The sequence below is a fragment of the Mya arenaria genome, chromosome 14 (genome assembly GCF_026914265.1).
Source record: "Mya arenaria isolate MELC-2E11 chromosome 14, ASM2691426v1".
NCBI lineage: Eukaryota > Metazoa > Mollusca > Bivalvia > Myida > Myidae > Mya > Mya arenaria.
Genome location: NC_069135.1, coordinates 45409776 through 45436500, shown reverse-complemented (window position 1 = coordinate 45436500; position 26725 = coordinate 45409776). Strand labels below are relative to the sequence as shown.

General features: G+C 36.7%; 1 protein-coding gene across 2 annotated transcripts; it reads right to left on the bottom strand.

Annotated features, from left to right (window-relative positions):
• Positions 1–1189: 1189 nt before the first annotated feature.
• On the bottom strand, positions 1190–26259 carry LOC128217975 (potential E3 ubiquitin-protein ligase ariadne-2-like). 2 transcript variants are annotated; one of them, XM_052925459.1, is made up of 16 exons: positions 26177–26259; positions 23534–23781; positions 20775–20842; positions 19794–19857; positions 19253–19403; positions 17359–17480; positions 15774–15883; positions 15310–15427; positions 9389–9439; positions 8660–8752; positions 8494–8511; positions 8250–8330; positions 7606–7749; positions 7049–7117; positions 6309–6392; positions 1190–5967 (listed from the first exon to the last, which is right to left on the bottom strand). In XM_052925459.1, the coding sequence occupies exons 2-16, from the start codon at positions 23765–23767 to the stop codon at positions 5896–5898; spliced, it is 1479 nt and encodes a 492-aa protein (XP_052781419.1). In that variant the 5' UTR covers positions 23768–23781; positions 26177–26259; the 3' UTR covers positions 1190–5895. The 2 variants fall into 2 exon arrangements, with proteins under 2 accessions (XP_052781419.1, XP_052781420.1); XM_052925460.1 differs by lacking the exon at positions 8494–8511.
• Positions 26260–26725: the final 466 nt, after the last annotated feature.

Here is a 26725-nt window from a genome sequence, read left to right as displayed (position 1 = left end):
AGTCACCCGACAATAATAAAGTATCTGCATAATCGTTCCTAATAATTTCGAAATGCTCAAACAATTTTTATCAGTTTTCCTATCGTAATATGTGGAACCCTCTGGCGAAACATATGCGAAATACATAATAATATCATTACATTGATATAATGACGATAAGTTGTGAAGAATATGCGTTTGAATATGTTCAATTTATACAAAGAATGCTTAAAAAATACAATTATTCCCCCGCTATTACGTTTAGCATTACCTATCATACATCTAACACGATCAAAATGAAAATATGAATCTAAAAAACTATCGACTGACGCCTGTTATCATGCTCCATGTTTCACATAAACAAAGGATATCAAATGAACTTAAAAACCGCTTTACACTTATTTTATCATTATATTTCTTTAGTCCACCAATGTTCCACGACGTGACAATGTTTACATGTGTGGTTTCACGTGAGTACGTATCCAGTGGGCCTCGGCCTAATTCCTAGTCCGTGGTCGAATCGGAGAAAATATCATCATCGGTATTTTCCGTTACATCGCTGATTGGTGTTGATGGACAACGTGCTCCAACGTCACTGTCTCCGCGCCGAGTCGTAGACAATGGTCTGCCCGCATCGAGAACGGGTTCATCCCCATTCATGGCAATGAGGCTATATAGAAATAGTTCATGGCGGCCTGTATGAAAAAAACAACAACAGATGCTTCAAATAATACGATATATAGATATCGAAGTGTTTTTTTTACAATTATCAAAATGTCAGATCACTAATATCAAAGAAAATTGAACAAATATCGCAGGAGTGAAACATGAATTTCTTGATTACTCTGAACCCGAAGTTCTTTTTCTTCCATTATATTCTATAATTTTTAACATGCTGTTCTGTTCTGCTCTAATATGCAACAATATGGTATGCATTCGAACATTTCACCCGCCTACAACCATACTTCACACAAATTTCTTACACTCATTTTCATCAACACTCAGTAAATGTTTAAAATTACTTATTGATCTATACAACTAAGTTTTATTAATTTAGGGTAAAACTGTGGATGCCCCAGTGTTCACAAACTAATGTCGACCATGGACAAAGAACATCATTAAATTTTGAACAAATGGCTCACATTAACCATTTTGTGCTAAAAATATCTGAACAATTAGCAAATAAGCAAGAATAATAAGACCTCTTCGGTTGATTTTCATTTTATTAAACATTAATATTATAAATAAACAATGTATTGTTTTTATGTTATCTCATAAGAAAATTATCACACCACTACACATAAAGCTAACATTTAGCAAAGACAAGACATGCTTTTAAAGACATTAATATTTAAAGACATGCACAACATACAAAACTAAAAAAAGAATTATAGCTATGATTTTCTTGCTTGATCATTGTATTAGTGTTTTTATGCTGTTATAAGGCTATCACATGAAGCAAAGTGATTAAGTGTACACTTTGACATCAGAATCGAACTTTAAGAGGAACTACACATAATAGTAATAATTATGAATAAAAAACACCAAGTAAATATTTGTCATTCCCTTTTCCATGTTTTAATGTCAAAAAGTTGTGTAGAGTTCAGACTGATTGATTAAAACAAGAGGGTTCTAAAGTTATTGATTGGACAACATACTGGATGCCTTCCCCCTGTACGCTGCAGGTGAAACTATAATACATGTATGTCCCATTTTTTAAATAGACTTATAAAAGCTTAATTGTTTAAAATGTAATAAAGGGCCATAACACATACAACATATAAGTTGGAGTTATAAAACCTGTCACTGAAGAGCACATTGTTACTGTGAATAAGTTCATGAAGTTTGAAGTTGAAATCTTCATTGATTGTAAAACAAAGTAAAAATTATAAAATACAAAAAATATTATAAAAAAATATTCAATTTTTGTTTTTAGTAATTATGAGAAAAGGGTCACAAATCGAACATATCAGTGAAAATATTTTGAAATCAGGCCAAAAGATCATGAAGAGAAGTTTTCCATATAGACAAATAATGAAAAGTAGCCCCGCCCATAATGGAAAGTTTTTTTTTTATGAATCACAAAGGGGTGAAAGAATTTGATACATGGTCACTTAAGGAACATTTCTGTGAAATTATATTAAATTGGTCCAGTGGATTCTGAGAAGTTTTCTTTATAAAGTGAAAAGTAGCCCCGACCCCTTTGGAACCTTTTTCTTTTACATATCAACTTGGGTGAGGGAATATATTACAGGGTAAGGTGCAAATTAGTGGAATTATGTTGGAATCAGGCCATTGGTTCCTGAGAAACTGAAATTCAAAGTTTTTCCTTTTGGTTGCCATGGCAACCAGAGTTCTGCATGGAACCACTTTTATTAAGGAATCTTTTAGAGGACCACCTAAGGCACATTCTGGCGAAGTTTAGTTGAAGTTTCCCCAGTGGTTAAGGAGGAGAAGTTTTTTTAAGGAAAATCTTAATGACAGATGGACAATCACCCTATCAATATATCACTTTGTGTTCAGTTGAGCTAAAAATAAATAATTATCAAACTAATGATTTAAAACCAATTTTGTCAACTCCATAAATCCTATTATTTGAGAAATTTCAATGGGCAAATTTTAAATAGGGAATCAAGAAGAATGGCAGTGCCAATGTGGTGAGGCATTCAGTAGTTCACGGATATATTTCTAAAGTTATTTACATTCTTTTATGTAGAATATAAAACTCAAAATTGTCAACTTTGAAAATAAATTTAAGCTCAATTTCTACTTGTCACAGTAAAAAATGTTGTCTTTGCACAATTATGGCTTTTTAAACAATGTGAGTAGAAAATAATAAAATTGCTATTATAACATATAAATTAGTTCAAAAACAAAATCAATTATTATCTGTTTACTTTTAAGGATCACAATAGTGTAAAATTAAAGACTTTTCAATCATTGTTCTGTTATATAAATATATACCAGAGAATTTTGCCAGATGTGTTCCAGCATAAGGGTTTAAACAAATGCCAAGGGATTCCTATAAGTGACATAGCAAGTACCTCGTCCAATTGCACTTTCAAATATTTTTATTCAAAAAGGAATTGTAATCTTAACAAAGTTCATGTTACAGACCAAAGGAATTCATACAAGCTATCTTAACAGTTGATTCAAGCATGTTTTAAGAACTTTCGAAAGGTGAGTACCAAATCATTTATAGTGTGTACACAATTAGGCTATACAGATACCGGTATCACAAACATAACAAGAAATCAAATAAATAATGGCATATTTACAAAAGGTTCATTAAGTGACAATACTTAAACATACACAACAATGACTGCACAAGCAGACAATAAACAAGTGCCCTGTGGAGTGAAAGCCAACACTCTTCTGTTTTTTCCTCGCGCAGTTGTACAAAGGACATAATTCTATAGATATCCAAGCCAGAGTTATGGGTCCTGCTTTTCATGTGCATATTCCTCTGACAACACGTGTACCAAGTTCCATATGAATGACATAGTATTGGCCAAGGTCAAAGACTTTGCACAACAATGACGAAGGCTATGACAATACCTCGACATTTCTTTTCTGAAAAACAAACAGGCAAACACAAGCACAGGGAAGCATTATGATGAAATACTGTACAAATGTTCTTTGAATGATTTTCCTCAACTATAATTTGCATATCCTCTATATGCAAGCAACATTTACAATTGTATTGTATTAACAATTTCAATACTCATAGACAAATAACACAGTAAGAAACTTCATGTAAATCATGTGATTACCAATACTAAACACAAAGGAATACGTCAAATGCACTTTTTTTGATGACACAAATACAAAATGCTAATAATGAAGTTATTTTACAAGCAATACATATAAACCTTTGCATCATTATAACTGGTTCTGATCACAGACTTCATAGAAAGCTGAAAATCGTGAACATTTGACATAGGACAGTGATGCACAGATCTAAGTTGATTGACTGGATTTGGAAAACTTGACCCCCACAATAATTTCAAAATAATCCATGGAGCGAACGCCAACATTTATCATGCTTTTTCGCAGTTGATCGAGCAGAATTTAACTTCACAAATATTAAGCCTGAATTAAGAAACTTGCAATGCAAGTGGATATTGTCAAAGTGAATAAGTGTACAAAGTCTCGTGTAAATATCAGAATGTTTTCAAGTTATGGTAAACATTAAGGTTTTTGAATGACAACTATTTTGAATAGTGAAATTTGAAATTTAACCGATTGTTTATAACACTTTCATAGCTACAAAGCAAGACATGTAAAACTCAATTGATGCCAAACTGAATTGTAAGAAGTTGGGCTTGATCATTCCAATCTTATTTCGATAACTGGCTGCAATATTAATCAATTAATGAAAAAGCAGCTACTGTTCCTATATATTTTATCACTAGTATCACTCATTGAAAGACAGGCACAACTAAAACAAACAATGTAAATATAAACCTTATAAATAAAAGATAATTTCAATGATGTCAGTCCTACACATTTATACCAGACACCGGCTGAAATTCAGCAAGAGCTTATCAGCATTGCAAATCATTATGTGTATGTCAATTCTGACAGGCTTGGGGCTCAAAAAATTGAGCAGGGTCATTGTTGATCTTATATTGTTTAAGACTTGGTCTTTTCACTTTTTTCAGCAATTGGGAACACACTTCAGTTGTTAAATTTAAGGATGTAACTTTGAAGCTGCACTCCAACAGATTAACAGTTTCGATATGATTTTTGTTATTATTTTTGTATCAGAATCAAACTTCATTTTAGACTTAATATAAGATAACTCACTATAGAACAGATCTCATTTGTTTTGAAAATTGCTTAAAATTTTATTTTTGTTCAAGCTTTAATATATGAATATCAATTTCTGAGCATATTTATGTACAACTCCCTTCTGATCTTTTGTCAGCAGTCTCATTTCACTGGTTTCTGGAAAATTATGCAAAAATTGGCTCATTTCATGACAAAAAATGAAATAAATTTGTCAAAACTGTTAATCTGTTAGAGTTCAGCTTTAAACATAGACTATATGTTATACTATGTTTCAGTGTCTGTACAGAGCCAATCCGTCCGCTCTATTATATACATATATGTTTTCCATTTACATGTTATCAACTTAAGATAATACATCCACAGCAATGCTGATTTTCTTCGAGAAGGTCACACAGAACATTTTGTTTATATTATCTTGTATCCGGATCTCGATTGCATCAATCTGACAGTTGTTAAAATGAAATATGCATGGAAATGCAAGTTTGAAAGAATTATTGTCTATTGATACAAAAGTACATATTACTTCAGGTGAATGAATAGAAGTGTATAAGGTTGTATAACAGCTTTTAAATTCAGACAAATCTAGTTTCTTATAGTGGAAAGTCAGACTAAATCAGTTGATTTTCTATAAAAAAAAGGATTATTTTTAACCTCCAATAATCAAAACAACTTTACTTTTTAGACAATTTGATATTCATGGACAAAAACACCAAATATATTGTATAAATGGATGTTAGCCCAGCTTTTCTTTATCTCTTTATCACAAACCACATCAATTACAGTTAGGACTGCAAAGTAATCCACTTTCTTATTAACACTGTGTATCAACACAGCCATATTTCATCGGGGTCCAGCCCAAGTCTAAACGCACAATAATGCTGTAAGTGACAGAGGTCAAGGTTGTTGTGACATGATGGGTCAGTCTCCAAAAGTGATCTAGGGGTCATCAGATATTTAGGGGCGATCAAGGACATCTTGGGTCATCAGATATCCACGGTCACCAAAGGTTATCCAGAGGTCAACAAGATCATCCAGAGGTCATCAGATATCCCAAGGGTTATCTAAAGGCATCCAGGATCACGAAAGATGTTCCAGTGGTCACCAAATGTCAACAAAGGGTAATCAAATATCCAGAAAGTCCTTCAGAAGGGTCAATCGCCTCTTTTCTGCTATGTCCATTTGGTTCTCCAGATCCTGTGGATTAACAGACCATCTCAGTATTAGATCATGATGAATATAATGCAAAATCTAAATTGTTCATTAAAACAACTGACATACCAACATAAATCAACAAAATGAAATTATGCTTGTAAAAAAAATCTAACAAGTTGATAGCCAAATAGAAAACTTTATCAAGTGCATTTATTCCAATAAAACTAGCCAAGAGTTCCAAAACTAGCACAGAATAGTTATGCAGTGTAGATATCATGGTAAGAACTTCTAAGGCAATAAACATTCAGTCACATCTACCAATAAGCTTTTAAACAGACTGGGCTGCATAACCATAAGGACAGAGGGCAAGAAGTGTGTGTTACCCCTCTGTGTGTGATTTCTGCCCTCTCCACCTTCCAGGAGAGATTCTCCACCTCCGCCTCCAACTGGGCTTGCTGGTACTCAAACTGTAACAGATTAGTTCACATATCATAGATTAGTTCACATCTACATCTCACCAACCAGTCCTGTCTTGTAAACTTGCAGTGGGTTTGGTTAAGATTTTGCATAATTCACAATTGACAAAAAACAAAGAATTATGTAAGTTTATAGGTTTTGTAGAAGCTGGCACACATTAAAAATCCTCAGACTTTATAGTCATGCAGTACAACAAACTTGCCCATACATATGCAGTTGACTTTAGAGGCATAACACAAGCATAAAACCTGGGGAGATGTGACTTGCTATAACTATGCTCTTGTCAATGAAAACATTTGAACAAGAATATGACAATACTTTTACACTTATTACTTAAAAACAGTGAAGAGAATGCAAAATGACAACCATGATAAAGTTATGAAAATGCTTGCTGTTTTATCATACGACCTTAAAAATTACTGAATGTCATGCTTGTGTTTGTCATGAAATAATCTGAAATGGTTCTATGAATAACCCGAAATGGCAAGCCATATTTTGTTTTGTGATACATAATCTACCTTTCATTCTTATTTCTTGGGTAAAATAAAACTGAAAATATAGAGAATGAATACTCGATCAAACATCAAGAGCATGTTTGCCTCTCTATTTTGTGTCAAGGACCTATATGCATATCAAGCATACTTACCAACTGTTTCCTTGCACATTTCTCCATGTAATAGGCATAAGGATATGTATACTGTAATGTGTAGCGACACTGGAATAAACAAATATTTATATTGCGGTGTGACACTGAAATTGACATCAGAAATGTATACTGTAATTTGTAGCGACACTCAAACAGACATGAAGCGTACATGTATGTAGGAGTAGTCGTAGGTTTAAGATAGATATTGTTAAAACTTTCAATTTCAAACAAATCTGTCACGCTAGTGTTCGTCATGAAACAATCTCAAATGATAAAATGGCAAGCCATACATTGTTGCGTGATTCATAACCCTTCCTTCTAAATTCTTGGGTAGGTTAGTAGCATCAAGGAGTATGCCAGTCAATCTTATCCCTAATTATTGTTTATGGTAATAAACAAACAAGAGGCTGGCCACATATCAGTTTGTGTTTTGTTAGTGGCATGAATGAAGTCATAGTAGTAGTTGCCAGTTATAATCCATTGGTAACGGTAATAAGTTAATAACTCTATCAGAAGGGCAGAATATATACATTATGCAATATGTTTTTTGTCTGTACCTTCTTAAGTAGGTTGGCAGCGTCTAGGAGGTACTGCCAATCGATCCATGTTCCCGTGCTGTTCATCACCTTGTCTTGTATCCGTGATGTGATCTTGTGTAACGTCTGCTCCTCAAGCTTCAAACTCTTTGCGTGATTTTCCCACTGGACAAAGGGAAATAAAATACTTCATATGTTGTAAATAACCTACTTTCTCTTTGAGTGACCATCCAACAGGGGAAAGGAAAACATTGATCAAACAGCTTAGATATCACTATTCAGATTTGAGAAACAATAGAAAGGCACGCCCTATTTTTTCCAGACAATCACCGAAACATTTAAACACTCACATTTATTCTTTCATACTTGTGGGTAAAATTCATTCTTATTAAACATAATGCAAACAGGGGGAAAATGCCAACTTGCCCTAAAACTGAAAACAGGACGCTGATGCAGACAATCAGTAGAACAGCCCTCTTTATTCTTTGAATAGTCGAGATAAAAAAGGGCTCTTCATGAGGCAGCAACATTCTAGCCATGAGAAGGTATGAAGGTTATCTTGTATAGAATTTGTTCTTATGGGATTGAGAGCTAACAGCGAACAGCTTGAGTATTCTATAACTTAACCGACAATTATTAAGAAAAGATAGTGAAAAAAAACAAACCCTTTCAAAGTAGAAGAGGTACTTTTTGAGGGCTTCCCTGGCTTGAGCATGAACAGATTCATTGGCAATGTTCGGGTTCTCCTGAAACAATATCACCATAATTTACTGTTTAACAGGGGATGGGGCACTAAAACTTTACATTATTCAATGAAATGCAATGTAAGTTTACAATGAAAACTTTTGTAATTTACTTGCAAATGGTGAGGACTACTACTTAGACTAAAATATGTAAAACATGACTTACATCGTGGAATTTTAATATCTGGAAGAAAGATAGGAGTACGGATTCAACAAGAATGTAGTTTTTATTTAAAGATCACTTGTACAAATTTGATTTTTTTTTCGTATTTGCCGGTGGCATGAAGATCAAAGTAAGGTACACAAAATACCCTGACAAATTACACCTTTACCTTATATCTACTGCACTCGTAGTATTCACTTCCATGAGCCTTCCAGTCTCCGAGACACATCCAGCAAAAGTCATATTTACACTTGGAACATTGCTGAAAATGTCACCAATTGGTAATTGGATCACTTCCTCAAAAGTGAAACTATACTCAGCAATAGCCAAAATAATAACCATAATATGGTAACTCATTTTTTTCATCAAATTCTTGTCTGAATGGAGCATTTAACAAGCAGTCCTAAGACATACACTATTCAATGGTTTAATAAAGTTTTAAAGGAATTACTTGTCAGAAATATGTTAGTTTTACTTTTGTATTTCTTTTGTCTTGTAATCTTATTTATGAAGAAATTCTAGAAACTGAGGGTTATTTTCCAGACTTACTGTTTATAATACATAAATAAATTTAATAAAACAATAGATATAGCATGTTAATACAAGTTTTTGAGAGAAATATCAAGGACTTTACAAATGGACATAGCTGAAAAATATGAGGTGTCAGTCTAAAATAACTAAATTATGAAAAAGTGGATAATGCATATAACTCAAAAAATGGAGAACAAATTCGAAGAAGTTCATTTTTTACCTCAGTGCATCATAGTTCTCCTTTGAACTGACATTTTTATAGATTTAAAACCTTTAAATTTAAGGGGATTTCTTGATTCATGGATATCAAACAGACCTGCTGAGAAGGTTGAAATAGAATATGAAACAGAAAGATTAAGGTTCTTACCATGTGATTACAACCTCCATTCTTTTCAATACAAACATGGCATTTAGGACACTGAAAACAAAAACATACAAGATGTTACTTGCACATTAATACAATATGTACTAATGAGTTCAAACATATTCATTTTAAACTGATTATGAAAAAAATTACTACAACAATATAATTATAATGCTAACTGGCAGGGTGTTAACACATTATAGTCTAATGTAGCAGGGGGGAAGCGGAGTATGCCAGAGGCATATGGCCTAATGTAGCAGTGGGAAAAGGTAGTATGCCAGGGAAATATGGCCTATGGAAGATGTAGGAGAGGGGAGTGTGCCAGGGACATATGGCCTAATGTAGCAGTGGGAAAGGCTAGTATGCCAGGGAAATATGGTCTAATGTAGGAGTGGGAAAGGGTAGTATGCCAGGGAAATTTGGTCTTATGTAGGAGTGGGAAAGGGTAGTATGCCAGGGAAATATGGTCTAATGTAGGAGTGGGAAAGGGTAGTGTGCCAGGGAAATATGGTCTAATGTAGGAGTGGGAAAGGGTAGTATGCCAGGGAAATATGGCCTATGGTAGATGTAGGAAAGGGGAGTGTGCCAGGGCCTAATGTAGCATGGGGATAAGGAAGTATGCCAGGGACATATGGCCTAATGTAGCAGTGGGAAAGGGTAGTATGCCAGGGCCATGTGGTCAAATGTAGGAGTGGGAAAGGGTAGTATGCCAGGGAAATATGGCCTATGGTAGATGTAGGAGAGGGGAGTGTACCAGGGCCTAATGTAGCATGGGGATAAGGAAGTATGCCAGGGACATATGGCCTAATGTAGCAGTGGGAAAGGGTAGTATGCCAGGGAAATATGGCCTATGGTAGATGTAGGAAAGGGAAGTGTGCCAGCGCCTAATGTAGCATGGGGATAAGGAAGTATGCCAGGGACATATGGCCTAATGTTTCTGGGGGAAAAGGGAGTATGCCAGGGACATATGGCCTAATGTTTCTGGGGGAAAAGGAAGTATGCCAGGGACATATGGCCTAATGTAGCTGGGGGAAAAGGAAGTATGCCAGGGACATATGGCCTAATGTTTCTGGGGGAAAAGGAAGTATGCCAGGGACATATGGCCTAATGTTTCTGGGGGAAAAGGGAGTATGCCAGGGACATATGGCCTAATGTAGCTGGGGGAAAGGGTAGTATGCCAGGGAAATATGGCCTATGGTAGATGTAGGAAAGGGAAGTGTGCCAGCGCCTAATGTAGCATGGGGATAAGGAAGTATGCCAGGGACATATGGCCTAATGTTTCTGGGGGAAAAGGAAGTATGCCAGGGACATATGGCCTAATGTTGCAGGGTTGAAGCGAGTATGCCAGGGGAAAATGGCCTAATGTAGCAGTGGGTAAGGGGAGTATGCTAGGGGCATATGGCCTAATGTAGCAGGGGGAAAGGGTAGTATGTTAATGACATATGACCTAATGTAGCAGTGGGAAAGGGGAGTATGCCAGGGAAATATAACCTAATGTAGCAGGGGTTAAGGGCAGTATGCCAGGGACATATGGCCTAATGTAGCAGGGGAAAAGGGTAGTATGCCAAGGACATATGGCCTAATGTAGCAGGGGTTAAGGGCAGTATGCCAGGGACATATGGCCTAATGTAGCAGGGGAAAAGGGTAGTATGCCAGGGCCATATGGCCTAATGTAGCAGGGGTTAAGGGCAGTATGCCAGGGACATATGGCCTAATGTAGTAGGGGTTAAAGGCAGTATGCCAGGGACATACGGCCTTATGTAGCAGGAGTTAAGGGCAGTATGCCAGGGACATATGGCCTAATGTAGGAGTGGGAAAGGGTAGTATGCCAGGGACATATGGCCTAATGTAGCAGTGGGAAAGGGTAGTATGCCAGGGAAATATGGTCTAATGTAGCAGTGGGAAAGGGTAGTATGCCAGGGAAATATGGCCTATGGTAGATGTAGGAGAGGGGAGTGTGCCAGGGCCTAATGTAGCATGGGGATAAGGAAGTATGCCAGGGACATATGGCCTAATGTTTCTGGGGGAAAATGGAGTATGACAGGGACATATGGCCTAATGTTTCTGGGGGAAAAGGGAGTATGCCAGGGACATATGGCCTAATGATTCTGAGTGAAAAGGAAGTATGCCAGGGACATATGGCCTAATGATTCTGGGGAAAAAAGAAGTATGCCAGGGACATATGGCCTAATGTTGCAGGGGTGTAGCGAGTATGCCAGGGGAAAATGGCCTAATGTAGCAGTGGGTAAGGGGAGTATGCTAGGGGCATATGGCCTAATGTAGCAGGGGAAAAGGGTACTATGCCAAGAACATATGACCTAATGTAGCAGGGGTTAAGGGCAGTATGCCAGGGACATATGGCCTAATGTAGCAGGGGAAAAGGGTAGTATGCCAGGGCCATATGGCCTAATGTAGCAGGGGTTAAGCAGGGGTGTAGAAAATAATTCAAGTAGCAGGGAATATCCTAAAAGTAGGCGGGGGTCTGGGTGTCCTCCACCTGTTAGGGTCAAGGGGGCAACGCCCCTTGTGGGATGAATTTAAGCCTTTTTAACCAAACATTCTAGTCTTCTGGTGCATGTTTATTTTGTAACAGGGAACCTTAACATAAATGTACTATAATATGATACTGAAACTGAGTACTATCCCCCCACCCACCGGTGAGGGCTAACTAATGAACCAAACTACTGTCAAATTCAGATTCAGGATAATATTATAACATTCCAGACCACATGCCTTGACATTTGCTAGCTATTCCCTCCTAATAATATATGTTATTTCTTCTCTACCAATTATATACTTTCACTGAATCACTATTAACCTCTGAAAATTAAACATCTAACTTCATTTTCCGTGGTTCTTTGTGACATTTAAAGCGTACTAAATTTCACCCAACGTACATGTAAAATTCATCAAAATAATGGATTATTTTTAGCAGTGACATCAGCGCAAGCTTGTTCATTTTGTTTACACCTGGTTAACAGGTGTATATAAAATTTACTGTTGCGTAAATGGTAATAGGACTAACAGAAGGCCAGACACGCTCATGTTGCATACTTACTACGCTTTTTTGTGTCTGGAAAAAAAATATTTATTCCACCCTCCATTGCTTCGCAAATCATTAATTTCAAAACATCCGCCGAGGGGGATGCGACTAATAAGGTCATGTATCGAGCTAATGTTATTGTATTCGGAACACTGGGAAACCCAAACCTAATACTTGAAAACATCCCAGAGGGGGATGCGACTAATGACGTCACGTTTCGAGCTAATGCTGTATTGTAGTCGGAACGCGCGGAAAGCAAAATAAACAATACCAACAATCAAGGTTTTAAACGGATGTAAACAGAACAGACATGACAAAAAATAACAGATTTTATTTTTGTTGATGCGGGGAAATTAGCCGGGTGGAGATGCTAAAGTAACCGGGTTATTTTACCGGCTCCCGGCCCATTTCTACACCCCTGGTTAAGGGCAGTATGCCAGGGACATATGGCCTAATGTAGCAGGGGCTAAGGGCAGTATGCCAGGGACATATGGCCTAATGTAGCAGGGGTTAAGGGCAGTATGCCAGGAACATATGGCCTAATGTAGCAGGGGTTAAGGGCAGTATGCCAGGGACATATGGCCTAATGTAGCAGGGGTTAAGGGCAGTATGCCAGGGACATATGGCCTAATGTAGCAGGGGTTAAGGGCAGTATGCCAGGGACATATGGCCTAATGTAGCAGGGGTTAAGGGCAGTATGCCAGGGACATATGGCCTAATGTAGCAGGGGTTAAGGGCAGTATGCCAGGGACATATGGCCTAATGTAGCAGGGGTTAAGGGCAGTATGCCAGGGACATATGGCCTAATGTAGCAGGGGTTAAGGGCAGTATGCCAGGGCGTATGGCCTAATGTAGCAGGGGAAAAGGGAGTATGCCAGGGACATATGGCCTAATGTAGCAGGGGAAAAGGAAGTATGCCAGGGCCATATGGCCTAATGTAGCAGGGGAAAAGGGTAGTATGTCAAGGACATATGGCCTAATGTAGCAGGGGGAAAGGGGTGTATGCCAGGGGTATATGACCAAATGTTGCAGGGGAAAGGGGAGTATGCCAGGGGCATTTGGCCTAATGTACCAGTGGGAAAGGGTAGTATGCCAGGGACATATGGCCTATGGTAAATTTAGGAAAGGGGAGAATGCCAGGGACATATGGCCTAATGTAGATGTAGACTAGAACTCCGCGAGTCGGATGTGTCGCCTGACGAATTATTTACTGTCAACATTATAGCTGTTAGATTGGCATTTTATTCATTTATAGACAATGATGTTGCCATTTAACTTCCAAGTGTAGGTGGCATTTGAACTGAAGGTAACAACGTTAAGCCAGGAGCAAGCAATTGGTTATATAAGCAAAAATGAGCACAATAAATTCTGAAGTCAATCAGATACATGTATACCTACGGAATAAATTTCAGGTTGATACCTCCTATAGTTTACGAGATATGCCATGGACAAAACCTAAGCATGAAAATTAACAAAGGGCAATAACTCTAAAAATATGGCAGCAAGAGTTACGGTTCTTGTGCACTGCACTTACCCTCAATGAGATCTATCTAGCTATGAAGTTTCAAGTTGATACCCCTTATATTCTTCAAGATATGCCCCGGACAAAACTTTAAGCATGAAAATTAACAAAGGGCAATAACTTTAAAACTAAGAAAGAAAGAGTTACTGTTATTGTGCACTGCACTTGCCCTCCATGAGATCTATCTACATATGAAGTTTTAAGTTGATAACTCTTATATTCTACAAGATATGCCCCGGACAAAACTTTAAGCATGAAAAATAACAAAGGGCAATAACTCTAAAAATATGGAAGCAAGAGTAACAGTTCTTGTGCACTGCACTTGCCCTCAATTAGATCTATCTACATATGAAATTTCAAGTTGATACCACTGATAGTTTAGGAGATATACCCCAGACAAGCGAAAATGGGACGCGGACGCCGACGCCACCGACGACAAAAGTAACCCCTATATGTCGTCTTTTCAGGCGACAGAAACAGGGGAGTATGCCAGGGACATATGGCCTAATGTAGATGTAGAAAAGGGGAGTATGCCAGGGACATATGGCCTAATCTGTACCACATAAGAGCCATGGTTAAAAAGTATTTAGCAAAGGTCTGTCTCCAAAAAGTCATGCCATTTTTACTAAGTAACATAGGATCAAACAACTGCTGACCAAGAGGCTGCAAAATTTTAAACAAATAAATTATTATTAAGGGGTCTCTTATTAAAGCCATTAAATAAGATTTTTTCACAAAAAAACTCAACAGCTTTTAACTTTTAGCAACAACCACTGAAAATCAGAATCAAACCCAGAAAGCCTAGGTGACGGGCAAAATCATTAACCTTTTCAGAAATAATTTTTAATCCCTAATAACAGCATCAACCTTAGCATATACTTTTTGTTTTTGTATAATTTGTGCAATGCTCTCAATTTGATGAATTTGGAGACTTAAGTGATATTGGGACCTGGTAAACCTCAAGATAAGTGTGCTAGATTCAGCACAAGAACTTTTGCCCTCTGTAACAGCCAGTCTACATTAACAGCCACTCCCATAAAGCAAAAGAGAATAAGACTTTAATGTTGAAAAATTGGAGTGATTTGATCTATGCAATTGGTAAAAAGGTCAAATAAAACCAAGAACATTCACAGAAGAATTAAGGTTTATCTAAATTTCATTCCTGATTTTTTATGCTCTTAATTTATCTTGTGAATGTAGCTTTTTTTTACCACTTTGAATTATTTAATCCTATTTTATCATCCCAGAAAAAAAGCTCAATTTAAAAAAAAAAAATGAAGCAAAATGGGAAATGTTGACATTTTAAACAATTTGGAAGTAGCCACTTTTATAGAAGGTGAAAACACAAATGTCACTTACATCTTTTGTGTTTGCGCTAATATAGTTTGCAGTTTCCGAGTCATCTGCACATTTTGTCAGCCATTTTTTGATCACATCACAATCTGTCGGAGCATGGTATTCTATACCACATTTAAAGCTGAAATAACAAAATAGAACAGACCATGCTGAAAATGTTATAACAGAAATTGTTGGAATTGTTAGATATCTGCATAAGATATTAATGACTCGGCAATACAGATTATAAAACTACCTACACAAATAAGAATCAAATGGAATTTACTACAACCTATTTTAGCTTGATTGTGATGAAGGCTAATAGCTTATAAAAAATCAAATTTGGTAGAAACCAAAACTTGTGTCCATTTTCAGAGGCCATGACAATATTCCTTTGGTGGGGATTTAAACCTACAACCTATAATCTATTGTTTGAGAGGTGGACACATATACCGCTGGACCCTTATCAACCATAAATATTTCCTTACCAAAACATTGTGTTACAAGTAGTACACATGACTTTTTTCGACTTGATTTCCTTTGATTTTACAACAATAGGACAGTTTGGACCGGGACAAAACCTCAGGGCAGGATGGCTCTGAAAAAAACAATTAAGACATTATAAGGCAAACAATTGAAAATTAGTTTTGTATTTCATCTTTTTCCCACACTTAAAAGTGTGGGTAGGTTCTGAATTATAATGTTTATAGCATGAACTTTTATTTTTTTAACCTGCATTACCTGCTTTTTTTGCCTGCATTCTATCTATCCTATCTATCCTATCATCCTAAACACAGTAAAATTCAGTAAAACAATTAACTTCCTAATCACTTAATTCTGTAATGAAATAAAAATTATGACCTTGCTTCGGAGGCTATATTTATTTCGGGTCCTCAGTAAAAAAAAAAAATTGAGTTGATCTGGGAATGCCAACAGGGCTTCCATTAAAGGAAGTTTGGAAGTGTATTACTAGAAATGGGTTAAAACTCCCAAAATTGATTCGTTGGAAGTACAAAAACTTCCATAATTTTTAAGTAAATTTCCAAAGTTGAAAGCTTGGAAGTTCAAAATAACAAAACCTGGTGTCAATATTAATTTTAAGGTCACAATTTCAATCAGTCTTTAAGAAAGATGAATCATTATAGTATAAGTATGTGAATTTGGCAAGTTAAAGTTGCAAATTATTTGATTTTTTATACTAATTGAAAAATAGTGGAAAAAGATATATTATTCGGGAGACCTAAACTTCCACATTTCAGTGAAAAACTTCCAAATTTGATGGACAGGAAGTTCATACTTCCAGATTCAAATTCTTAATGGAAGCCCTGTGCCAAGCAATGTATTTCTTAGTTGTGGCCCTACTATGAGTCCATTTATCTTAAAATAATCATTGTGTTTCAAATATTGTAGACATTTGTTGAGATATAAAACTATTTCTAATTTCTAATTTAGAAGTAATTGAAATTAGCAGAAATTAGTTAAACCTTGTTCCATTAAGTATCACTTTTTAATTGAAAACAAATTTAAACAAACAATAATTTTAACAAATTGCTTTTCTTTTTTAGTCTAACTTCACCGCATGCAGATGCAGATACAGGTAAGTACCGTATCTTGAAACGAATGGTTTTTCTAGAAACAAGGCAATGACGAGTTTTTGCTCCTAAATGGTTTATAAATTCTTGAAAAGCTTGAAATTGTTAAAAAACTTAGTCATCTATAATAGAGTTGTAAGTCAACTATATATATATATAAGAGTTGTAAGTCAACTATATATATATATTAGAGTTGTAAGTCAACTATATATATATAATAGAGTTGTAAGTCAACTATATATATATAATAGAGTTGTAAGTCAACTATATATATATATAATAGAGTTGTAAGTCAACTATATATATATAATAGAGTTGTAAGTCAACTATATATATATATAATAGAGTTGTAGGTCAACTATATATATATATAATAGAGTTGTAAGTCAACTATATATATATAATAGAGTTGTAAGTCAACTATATATATATAATAGAGTTGTAAGTCAACTATATATATATAATAGAGTTGTCAACTGACCTTGACATATTCTAGGAAGGAGAAGCGTGAATATTTTTCACGCAGGTCAGGCTTGCCAAGCACGCTGTAGAGGAAATCTTCTGGGACAAGCACATCACAATCATTTGCCATACACTGGATACCTAAATCAGAACAGGTGGAACATTATATTTAAGCTTTGAAAACCATGTCTTACAACAGTGGTTGACATTAAAACTTCAACACAGAACACTTCTTTACCGATGTCAAATTGTCTATTGCAGTGCACTAGACAGGGCAGGGTGCTCAATGTCAAATTGTCTATTGCAGTGCTCAGGCAGGGCAGGGTGCTCAATGTCAAATTGTCTATTGCAGTGCACTAGAGAGGGCAGGGTGCTCAATGTCAAATTGTCTATTGCAGTGCACTAGAGAGGGCAGGGTGCTCAATGTCAAATTGTCTATTGCAGTGCACTAGAGAGGGCAGGGTGCTCAATGTCAAATTGTCTACTGCAGTGCACTAGACAGGGCAGGGTGCTCAATGTCAAATTGTCTATTGCAGTGCACTAGAGAGGGCAGGGTGCTCAATGTCATATTGTCCATTGCAGTGCACTAGACAGGGCAGGGACTGGGTGCTCAATGTCAAATTGTCTCCTGCAGTGCACTAGAGAGGGCAGGGTGCTCAATGTCAAATTGTCTATCGCAGTGCACTAGACAGGGCAGGGTGCTCAATGTCATATTGTCCATTGCAGTGCACTAGACAGGGCAGGGTGCTCAATGTCATATTGTCTATTGCAGTGCACTAGACAGGGCAGGGTGCTCAATGTCATATTGTCTATTGCAGTGCACTAGAGAGGGCAGGGTGCTCAACGTCATATTGTCTATTGCAGTGCACTAGACAGGGCAGGGTGCTCAATGTCATATTGTCCATTGCAGTGCACTAGACAGGGCAGGGTGCTCAATGTCATATTGACCATTGCAGTGCACTAGACAGGGCAGGGTGCTCAATGTCATATTGACCATTGCAGTGCACTAGACAGGGCAGGGTGCTCAATATCATATTGTCCATTGCAGTGCACTAGACAGGGCAGGGTGCTCAATGTCATATTGTCTATTGCAGTGCACTAGAGAGGGCAGGGTGCTCAATGTCAAATTGTCTATTGCAGTGCACTAGAGAAGGCAGGTTGCTCAATGTCATATTGTCTATTGCAGTGCACTAGACAGGGCAGGGTGCTCAATGTCATATTGTCCATTGCAGTGCACTAGACAGGGCAGGGTGCTCAATGTCAAGTTGTCTATTGCAGTGCACTAGAGAGGGCAGGGTGCTCAATGTCATATTGTCTATTGCAATGCACTAGAGAGGGCAGGGTGCTCAATGTCAAATTGTCTACTGCAGTGCACTAGAGAGGACAGGGTGCTCAATGTCAAATTGTCTATTGCAGTGCACTAGAGAGGGCAAGGTGCTCAATGTCATATCGTCTATTGCAGTGCACTAGAGAGGGCAGGGTGCTCAATGTCATATTGTTCATTGCAGTGCACTAGACAGGGCAGGGTGCTCAATGTCATATTGTCCATTGCAGTGCACTAGACAGGGCAGGGTGCTCAATGTCAAATTGTCCATTGCAGTGCACTAGACAGGGCAGGGTGCTCAATGTCATATCGTCTATTGCAGTGCCCAGCCAGGGCAGGGTGCTCAATGTCATATTGTCAATTGCAGTGCATTAGACAGGGCAGGGTGCTCGATGTCAAATTGTCTATTGCAGTGCCCAGCCAGGGCAGTGTGCTTTGTCAGAAAGGCCTCTTTTGGTGCCCACTGAATTAGCCTTAATCGGGCACTTGCAAGGGTCAATGTTAAATTATATTGTGTAAACGTGTTGTAACTACTTTGGTAAACATTATTCACATAGATTTTAATAATTAATAAGGCCTTGTGACATACCAAGAGTGGTTCCCTGTTGAATCTGGACTTGGCAGAAGTAATCCCAGCATTCCCCACAGAACATGTGCCCACAGGAGAGATCATACATATCTTCCCTGGCCACCTGGTTAAGACATACGGTACACACAGCTGTGGGGCCTACAATGGCCTGCTGAAATGACAAAAGTCACACTGTTGAACTGTTTGGTCAATACTGGTAGCAGTAGTAATAACTGGATATACATGTATATTGTCCAATCTTGGCCAACATTGACCAAACCAAAAAATAAAACAGTTTCTATACTGAATGTGATGATGAAATAAGCGTTCATCTTACATTTTGTTGTATAATCTTGACAAGATGGACCCAATACTTCTAGCAGAAATTCTCCATTTATATACATGTGCATGTATCAACCGCAGCGCAACATATATCTAAAGACCAAATACACTTAGGTAGCATAACGACCTTGTATCCTTCTAATGACACCTAAAATTTAAATGAAGATAACAATACATCATCTTCAAGCCTTGGTCTTCCTATTTTAACATGTAACCTTACCTGATGTTTGACTTTTGGTATGATTTTGGAATCCACTAACAGTTTGGAAGGATTTTTGGAATGGCTGAAAGTAAATGAACACAAGTATAGCTCATTACATATATCAAAATGAATGCCACAGGCTTATTGCATAAAATACAAACCTTAAATGTCTATATATATATATATAAACAAAACATTTAAAGAAGGATTATTTCCAAATGATTTTAATGCATTACTGTTTTCGTGGACATTTTTAAACTGCACATCTACCAGATATCGCAAAGACCGTCAGTCTAACTGTCCTAGCTAATAAATTTTGACTTTGTCTGAATAAATTTTAACCAACAGTTTTTATGTCCAGATGAAAAAATAATAAAGATTTAATCTTAATATGTTATCAAATGCCGTTAAGTAAGAACAATTATTTTGTTTATTAATAGAAAATTATCAATGATAATGTAAAATATCTCTTTGTTTATGGATCCAATAGTATAGATGTCGGAATCTAAGTCAAACACAATGCAGCATTTGCCTCCCTTTGCAATACATTACCAAATATATTACTGTGTATATATCTCGTGATATTTTGAAATGCTATAATGATATACTTTTGTCAAGAATCAAATGTTCCAAACAAAAATCTTTTTCTTTGGAACATGTTATTCAATTCCGAAATTGGTATCAGCATGGTTAAAAACAAACAACATATTGATGAATGGACCAATCAAAATTTTCATTACAATCAAGCGTTAAAAAATGGCTTCGTTAATATTTAATTTTAAGCAAAACCTGGCAAAAATAATTAGTCAATATCTTAATTCCTTTTTATTCCTGGTCAATTTTTTTTTTTTTTGGACCGTCAAAATATTGGAGAATATCAGTCCAAATGACCGAAACTTTTTCTGAACTTTTGTGATGTCTGATCTGCTTTACCATTCATTTCTCAAACCAAGAATAATAAGTTGATGAATTTACAGATTGAATATAGTCTAAACTTACCATTCAATAACAAATTCTTTCTTCCAGTTGTGAGCATGTAACAGCATTTTGGCTAGCGATGGCTTTATCTGAAAAATGTAAACACAATTATAAAAATTAAAAACGTTGTACAATTTTTGAAATTGATTTAACTTTAGAATGTGTATAAAATGAAAAAGCAAACTTAACACAGGAACCCCACATCACAAGAACCCCACAGCACATGAATCTCACAGCACAAGAACCCCACAACATAAGAACCCCACAACACAAGAACCCTACAACACAAGAAGCCTACAACACAAGAACCCCACAACACAAGAACCCCACAACACAAGAACCCTACAACACAAGAACCCTACAACACAAGAACCCCACAGCACAAGAACCCTACAACACAAGAACCCCACAGCACAAGAATCCCACAACACAAGAACCCCACAACACAAGAACCCCACAACACAAGAACCCTACAACACAAGAACCCCACAACACAAGAACCCCACAACACAAGAACCCCACAGCACAAGAATCCCACAACACAAGAACCCCACAACACAAGAACCCTACAACACAAGAACCCCACAACACAAGAACCCTACAACACAAGAACCCCACAGCACAAGAATCCCACAACACAAGAACCCCACAACACAAGAACCCTACAACACAAGAATCCCACAACACAAGAACCCTACAATATAAGAACACCACAACATAAGAACGCCACAACATAAGAACCCCACAGCACAAGAACCCTACAACACAAGAATCCCACAACACAAGAACCCTACAATATAAGAACACCACAACATAAGAACGCCACAACATAAGAACACCACAACATAAGAACGCCACAACATAAGAACGCCACAACACACGAATCCTACAACACCAATGATTAAGATGAAAGTCTTAGTCTTTTTTAATAAAAAAAATTCAAACATTGTAGCAGCCACAGGGTTCCCGCTGGCGATCGCCATTGTCGCCATTTGCGACAAAATCGCAAAAGTGACTACAACATTTCAAATTTGGCGAATTTATGGCGACTTTTTTTTTCTTAAATATTTTCTTTAAATGACGTAAGTGGTGCCCATGCGGCCTGCATGATAATCGATTCTGTCTCTGTCATAAATCAAGCGCATCTGCTGGTGCGACAACAAAAAATAATCCGATAATTAGGGCAAGCAGTCACGGCCCAGTCAACACCTCGCTAATTATTGCAGAATTTTATTGCTTTCACAGATAAAGGAATGACGTCACCATTATGTCACATGTTCTTCCGTTGTGTGGAAAATTCTCAATAAAAAAAAATGATTGATAGACAAGTTTTCACATGCTCAATACACTGTAAATCAAAACTATTATTATTCCTGAAATTTTTATACCTTAAGTGTCTATTCTTGTTTTATTTATCATTTAGAGTTGAGATTAAAGCATAAACCGCTGCCCTATGGTTGAAAGGTCATTTTGGAAGAACTGTCAAGGCGGACGGTGCAATTTTTAGAGTTTGTTTTTCAAGTGGAGTGATTTTTCTTAGGAATAACTTGACCCCCCTTTTTTATTGGCTTAAAATGTAATTTAAAGTTTGTACTTTAAGAATATATGTGGTTATCATAGCCTGCATTCGCTCGAAATGCCTTTAAATGTTGTCTAAAAATTATAATTTACATTGAATTATATAGGGAATAACAATGGTGGTGTGTAACCTAAAAGGGACCAAACTGCTTTGTTTAAAAAGTGTTATTTTTGGTAAGAAATGTATTGCATTTCACTATTTCTGGCAAATTTTCACAATTAAATGCATTTATCTTGTCCGGTTGATCAAAATATGCTATTTCCTGGTTTTCACAACTTTCGCCTATTTTTTTTTTTTAAATGAGTCGTCTGCAATCTTACGAGCACTGAAAATGTCCAAATTTGGTGAAAATTTGACTGTGAGAACTTGAAATGTGTGCAAAGATGTGTAGAACTGCCCCATTTGATGCTTAGAATGCCATTTGAGTCAAGGTTCAGTTGAAAAACCTCAAAAAATGGCATTTTGGGCCAAAACGCCTTAGAAAATACAGACTTACAGGCACTTGGGAGACAGGCAGTGAAACTGGAAAACCTGACACAAGACTATCAGATTGAGCTAGCTTTGGGTGTATTTATGTATGAAGGTCGAATCGAAAGTGTTTTTCATAAAAAATGCAGGAACAGGTTTAGTTATAGGAATGACGTCACCATTACGTCATATTGTGCTTCATTTACAACAAAAAGCTATATATTTGCACGACAATGTGCTTATTAAATGCAATTTAAGGCTCTTTAAATGCTTAAACCCCATGAGCTTCAGGGGGCTTCGCCCCCTTGTACCCCACAAGGGCGCTGCCCTGGACCCGTAAGGGGGAACCCTGAATTAAGTCCTTTGCATTTCCGTACAACTTAAATACCATAAACAACTACTTTTATAATTATTTTTAAACTTGAAAAGCAAAATAATAATTAAATACAAACTACCGTAACTTTAAAACGAAGAACTCTAAGGATGGTTGAGATTTAGTTTCCAGTCATAATTAGGTAAAGGCCAGATTTAGGCACTCAACCAGTGCTAATCAAGACAGAATCAAGAAACTGGATATATTTTAGGTACCAGTCAATTGATTTCACCAGACAAAAACACACTTTTACATCTTCTTTCTTTCTCCAGCAGTTTTCTTTTGAAATTCTTCCATTTCTGGTTGTGGTAAAAAATGTGTGAAGTCTATTAAAACAGCTGTAACATCATGAAAGCTTACCTTTTGTGAGCTACATAATACTTCAACTTCTTCATTCAGGAATCTTTCTACATCTTCAAGCTGTAGGAGCTCATACTCAAAGTACTCTGGGTCATCTGTTTTTTTTGGTTTATCATTGTCCAGGTCATCTGGATCATCGTAGTACCCGCAATAATCATCGTCATCATCCATGTGATCAGACTGGTCATAGTCAGAGTCATTATCTGACTCCTGGCTTTTCATTTCTTCAGACATAATGCCAGTTCAACCTGCAATAAATCAATGATATATTAATACCAAACACCAATTAAGTATACCTGTGATGGACTTGTACCCACAATTGCCAGATCACTAATATGGTGCTCTATCATCTGAGCTTACGAGGCAGCAGCAGCTGGTCCACAGTCTTACTAACACACACACATACACACACTTCATCTGCATGATAGAATCTTACCAGAATACTTACTATTATATCAAAATAAAAAGCCATTTTTCAGTCATGATACAATCAAACATTGTCAACAGAGAAAAAGTCACTTTCTGAAATGCATGGGCAATTATAACTTCATTTCTTGTGGAAAGCTTACTTCATGCAAATGGCTGTGTGCAAAATGAGCAGCAGTCTGATCGACTGAGGCAACGAAAAAATGACCTGGGCTAAAAAAAACTTTAGATAGCTGATTGGTGATGAAATCATTGGACTTGCTGGTTAAAAAAAGGACAAGTCATTGTTTACCTCGACACCATTTACCGACTTCCGAATAATTTCTCATCAGTATGGATGTTTTCTTATGCAGTGATCTGCACTGTTTTGCAATAGTAATTCTTGAAAATAATTATGTTGATGGAAATCTAATTTCAGACTGTCAATACTTTTTTTGATATAGTAAGATATTGAAATTTGGATGTTGTTGTTTTTCAAACAAGGCAGTCTAAAGGACGGCTATATCCCCCGCGGTTGTTTTTTATTATATTTTGTTTTTCTTGCAACCTGACTGGTACTCTGAATCTGACCAAACTTGTATTCAACCACTGGTCAAGAGTGGGAATATAGGAAATAAAAGTTGTTTGATCGGTAACCTAAATATTCTTGGTAATATGAACATATTATAAAAGGACAGTTGTTAAAGTTATTCATATTGTGTGTAGTGTAGGTTAGATCAATGTCAAGGTTATTTTGGCTAAAAAAAGAAGGAAAATGAGTCCTTGATTTATAACATCGATGAAATAACACCTTGACCTTTAAGGTATTGACCCGGGTAAAGGTCACTGCACATCGTCTCAATGAGGACAACATTTGTACCAAGTAATATAATAATCCATCAATGCATAAGTAAGTTATAGCGCGGACCGAGCATGTGTTCTCTGAGACTCTGACCTTTTAATGTCTCGTGTGACCTTGACCTTTGAGGTATGGACCCGGTCAAGATTACTGCACATCATCTCAATGAGGGCAACATTTGTACCAAGTAATATGGTAATCTATCAATGCATTAGTAAGTGATAGCCCGGACATGAAATGTTACGGACAGACAGACGGGCGGATGGACAGACAGACGGTCAAAGTGCATTCATATAATCCCCTCCCCACTCTGTGGCAGGGATTAATACACTTGGATTATGTAGAAACCGAATAGATGTTAGTAAAATCCTGTCACTAGCACCACAAGCAGCATATGTTGACAGTAGCCACAATTATGCGCGTTTAAAGAACTTTTTTAGCATTTGGATATTCATCGTCAAAGACTCTGAAGCAGCTGTTTATATGGACTAATGTTTACAGGACCTCACCCCTTACACCAACAATCCCAACCCCCTGGCAACACAAGTCCACCCCACCAACATATTTGCATCTAAAACTGAATAAAAAAAAAGGTAGTGTACAGTTCATATAATTCTGTGGAAGTGGATCTGTAAAAAAAAATATAAGGGCAGTGGAAATACAACAAGGCAATTTACTGCAGCTATCATAATCGATTGAAATTGATATTCATACGAAATTAATTTATACAAATTTTTAGCATAGATTTGTATTAAGCTTCTGCAGAGTTTTGCTGAATAATCACTGTTAACAAATGCCACATTCTTAATTCATCAGTCAAATGATCACCCTCCAAACTCTGTGGAAAGCGGACAGTCAATGGATTCATTGTGTTAGCCGAGACAGCAAAAATATGCAGAGGGAAATGGAAAGTGGGTCTTACATGTTCAGTGTACGGTATCAACATTTTTTACATGGATTTTGGGAATGAAAACCTACCATCAATTTGGATATTATTTTAGCTTTTAACTTCTGAATGGATTGACTTCACTTTAATGTTTTGTCTAAATAATCATTGGTCAACAGTGGATAAATTAAATTACGCTCCATGTTTTGAAACTGTTTATGCCAACTGAGGTTACAATCAATTAAAAATAAAAGGTTCAGACAAACTGTGTCAACAAAAGAATCTTTCAAAACGTGTACACAAACTCACAAAGATTATCAATTCTTTGTTTACATTTTGAGAATTATAAATATCTACGCAATACAGTACTTGACATTTTGTGAAAAGAACGGGAAAGAAATGTCAGATATTGACTTTTTCTTATATGTCAAACATGCTGAACTGTTTATATAGTATGTTCAAAGGCAATAATTGTCTTAAATAGAGGTTTTACCTTATTTTTCAGATGGAAACAAAGGGGTAATCTGCAGGAAATGACGTCAAACCTAAAACTGTAACTTCCGGGTTACCCGAAACACTAAAAATAACGAGTCGCAGGCAACAGTTGTATCTAACACAGTGATTTCCCTTTTCCCTGTGCTGTAGTAGATTCCTCCTTCGATTTTTACCAAACCCTTATCAAAGCTGTTAAACACAATTTATGAGAGATTATAATTCAAAGCATTTTTAAACATGAATTATGAAAGAAAATAATTCTAAAAAACGTAAAAACTAATTTATATTGTAAAATAGGTTGAGGTAGTTATCGAGTAATTACTTAACTACGTTTGTGACTCTGTGGTCAGTCCACCATGCAGTGACCTACAACGTAAACTCATAATAATTTATGTATACGGTAGAAGTGACCATAGTTTTTTAATAGTCGTTTTCGCTCTAATAAAGACAAAACAACATAGCTCATATGAAGCCTGGTCATTTTCCTGGGTGGAACTGGATTTAGAGTGTGTGGATGGAGGAGAGACTTAATTGTCCAGTAAACCTG

Excerpts from the sequence above, each read along its gene's own strand:
- LOC128217975 (XM_052925459.1), bottom strand. The coding sequence starts at position 23,767 with ATGTCTGAAGAAATGAAAAGCCAGGAGTCAGATAATGACTCTGACTAT. Across the intron at positions 9,440-15,309 it reads TTAGCGCAAACACAAAAGAT|TGTCCTAAATGCCATGTTTG; the intron begins GTAAGTGACATT and ends TTTTGTTTTCAG. Across the intron at positions 6,393-7,048 it reads AATGTGCAAGGAAACAGTTG|TTTGAGTACCAGCAAGCCCA; the intron begins GTAAGTATGCTT and ends AATCTGTTACAG.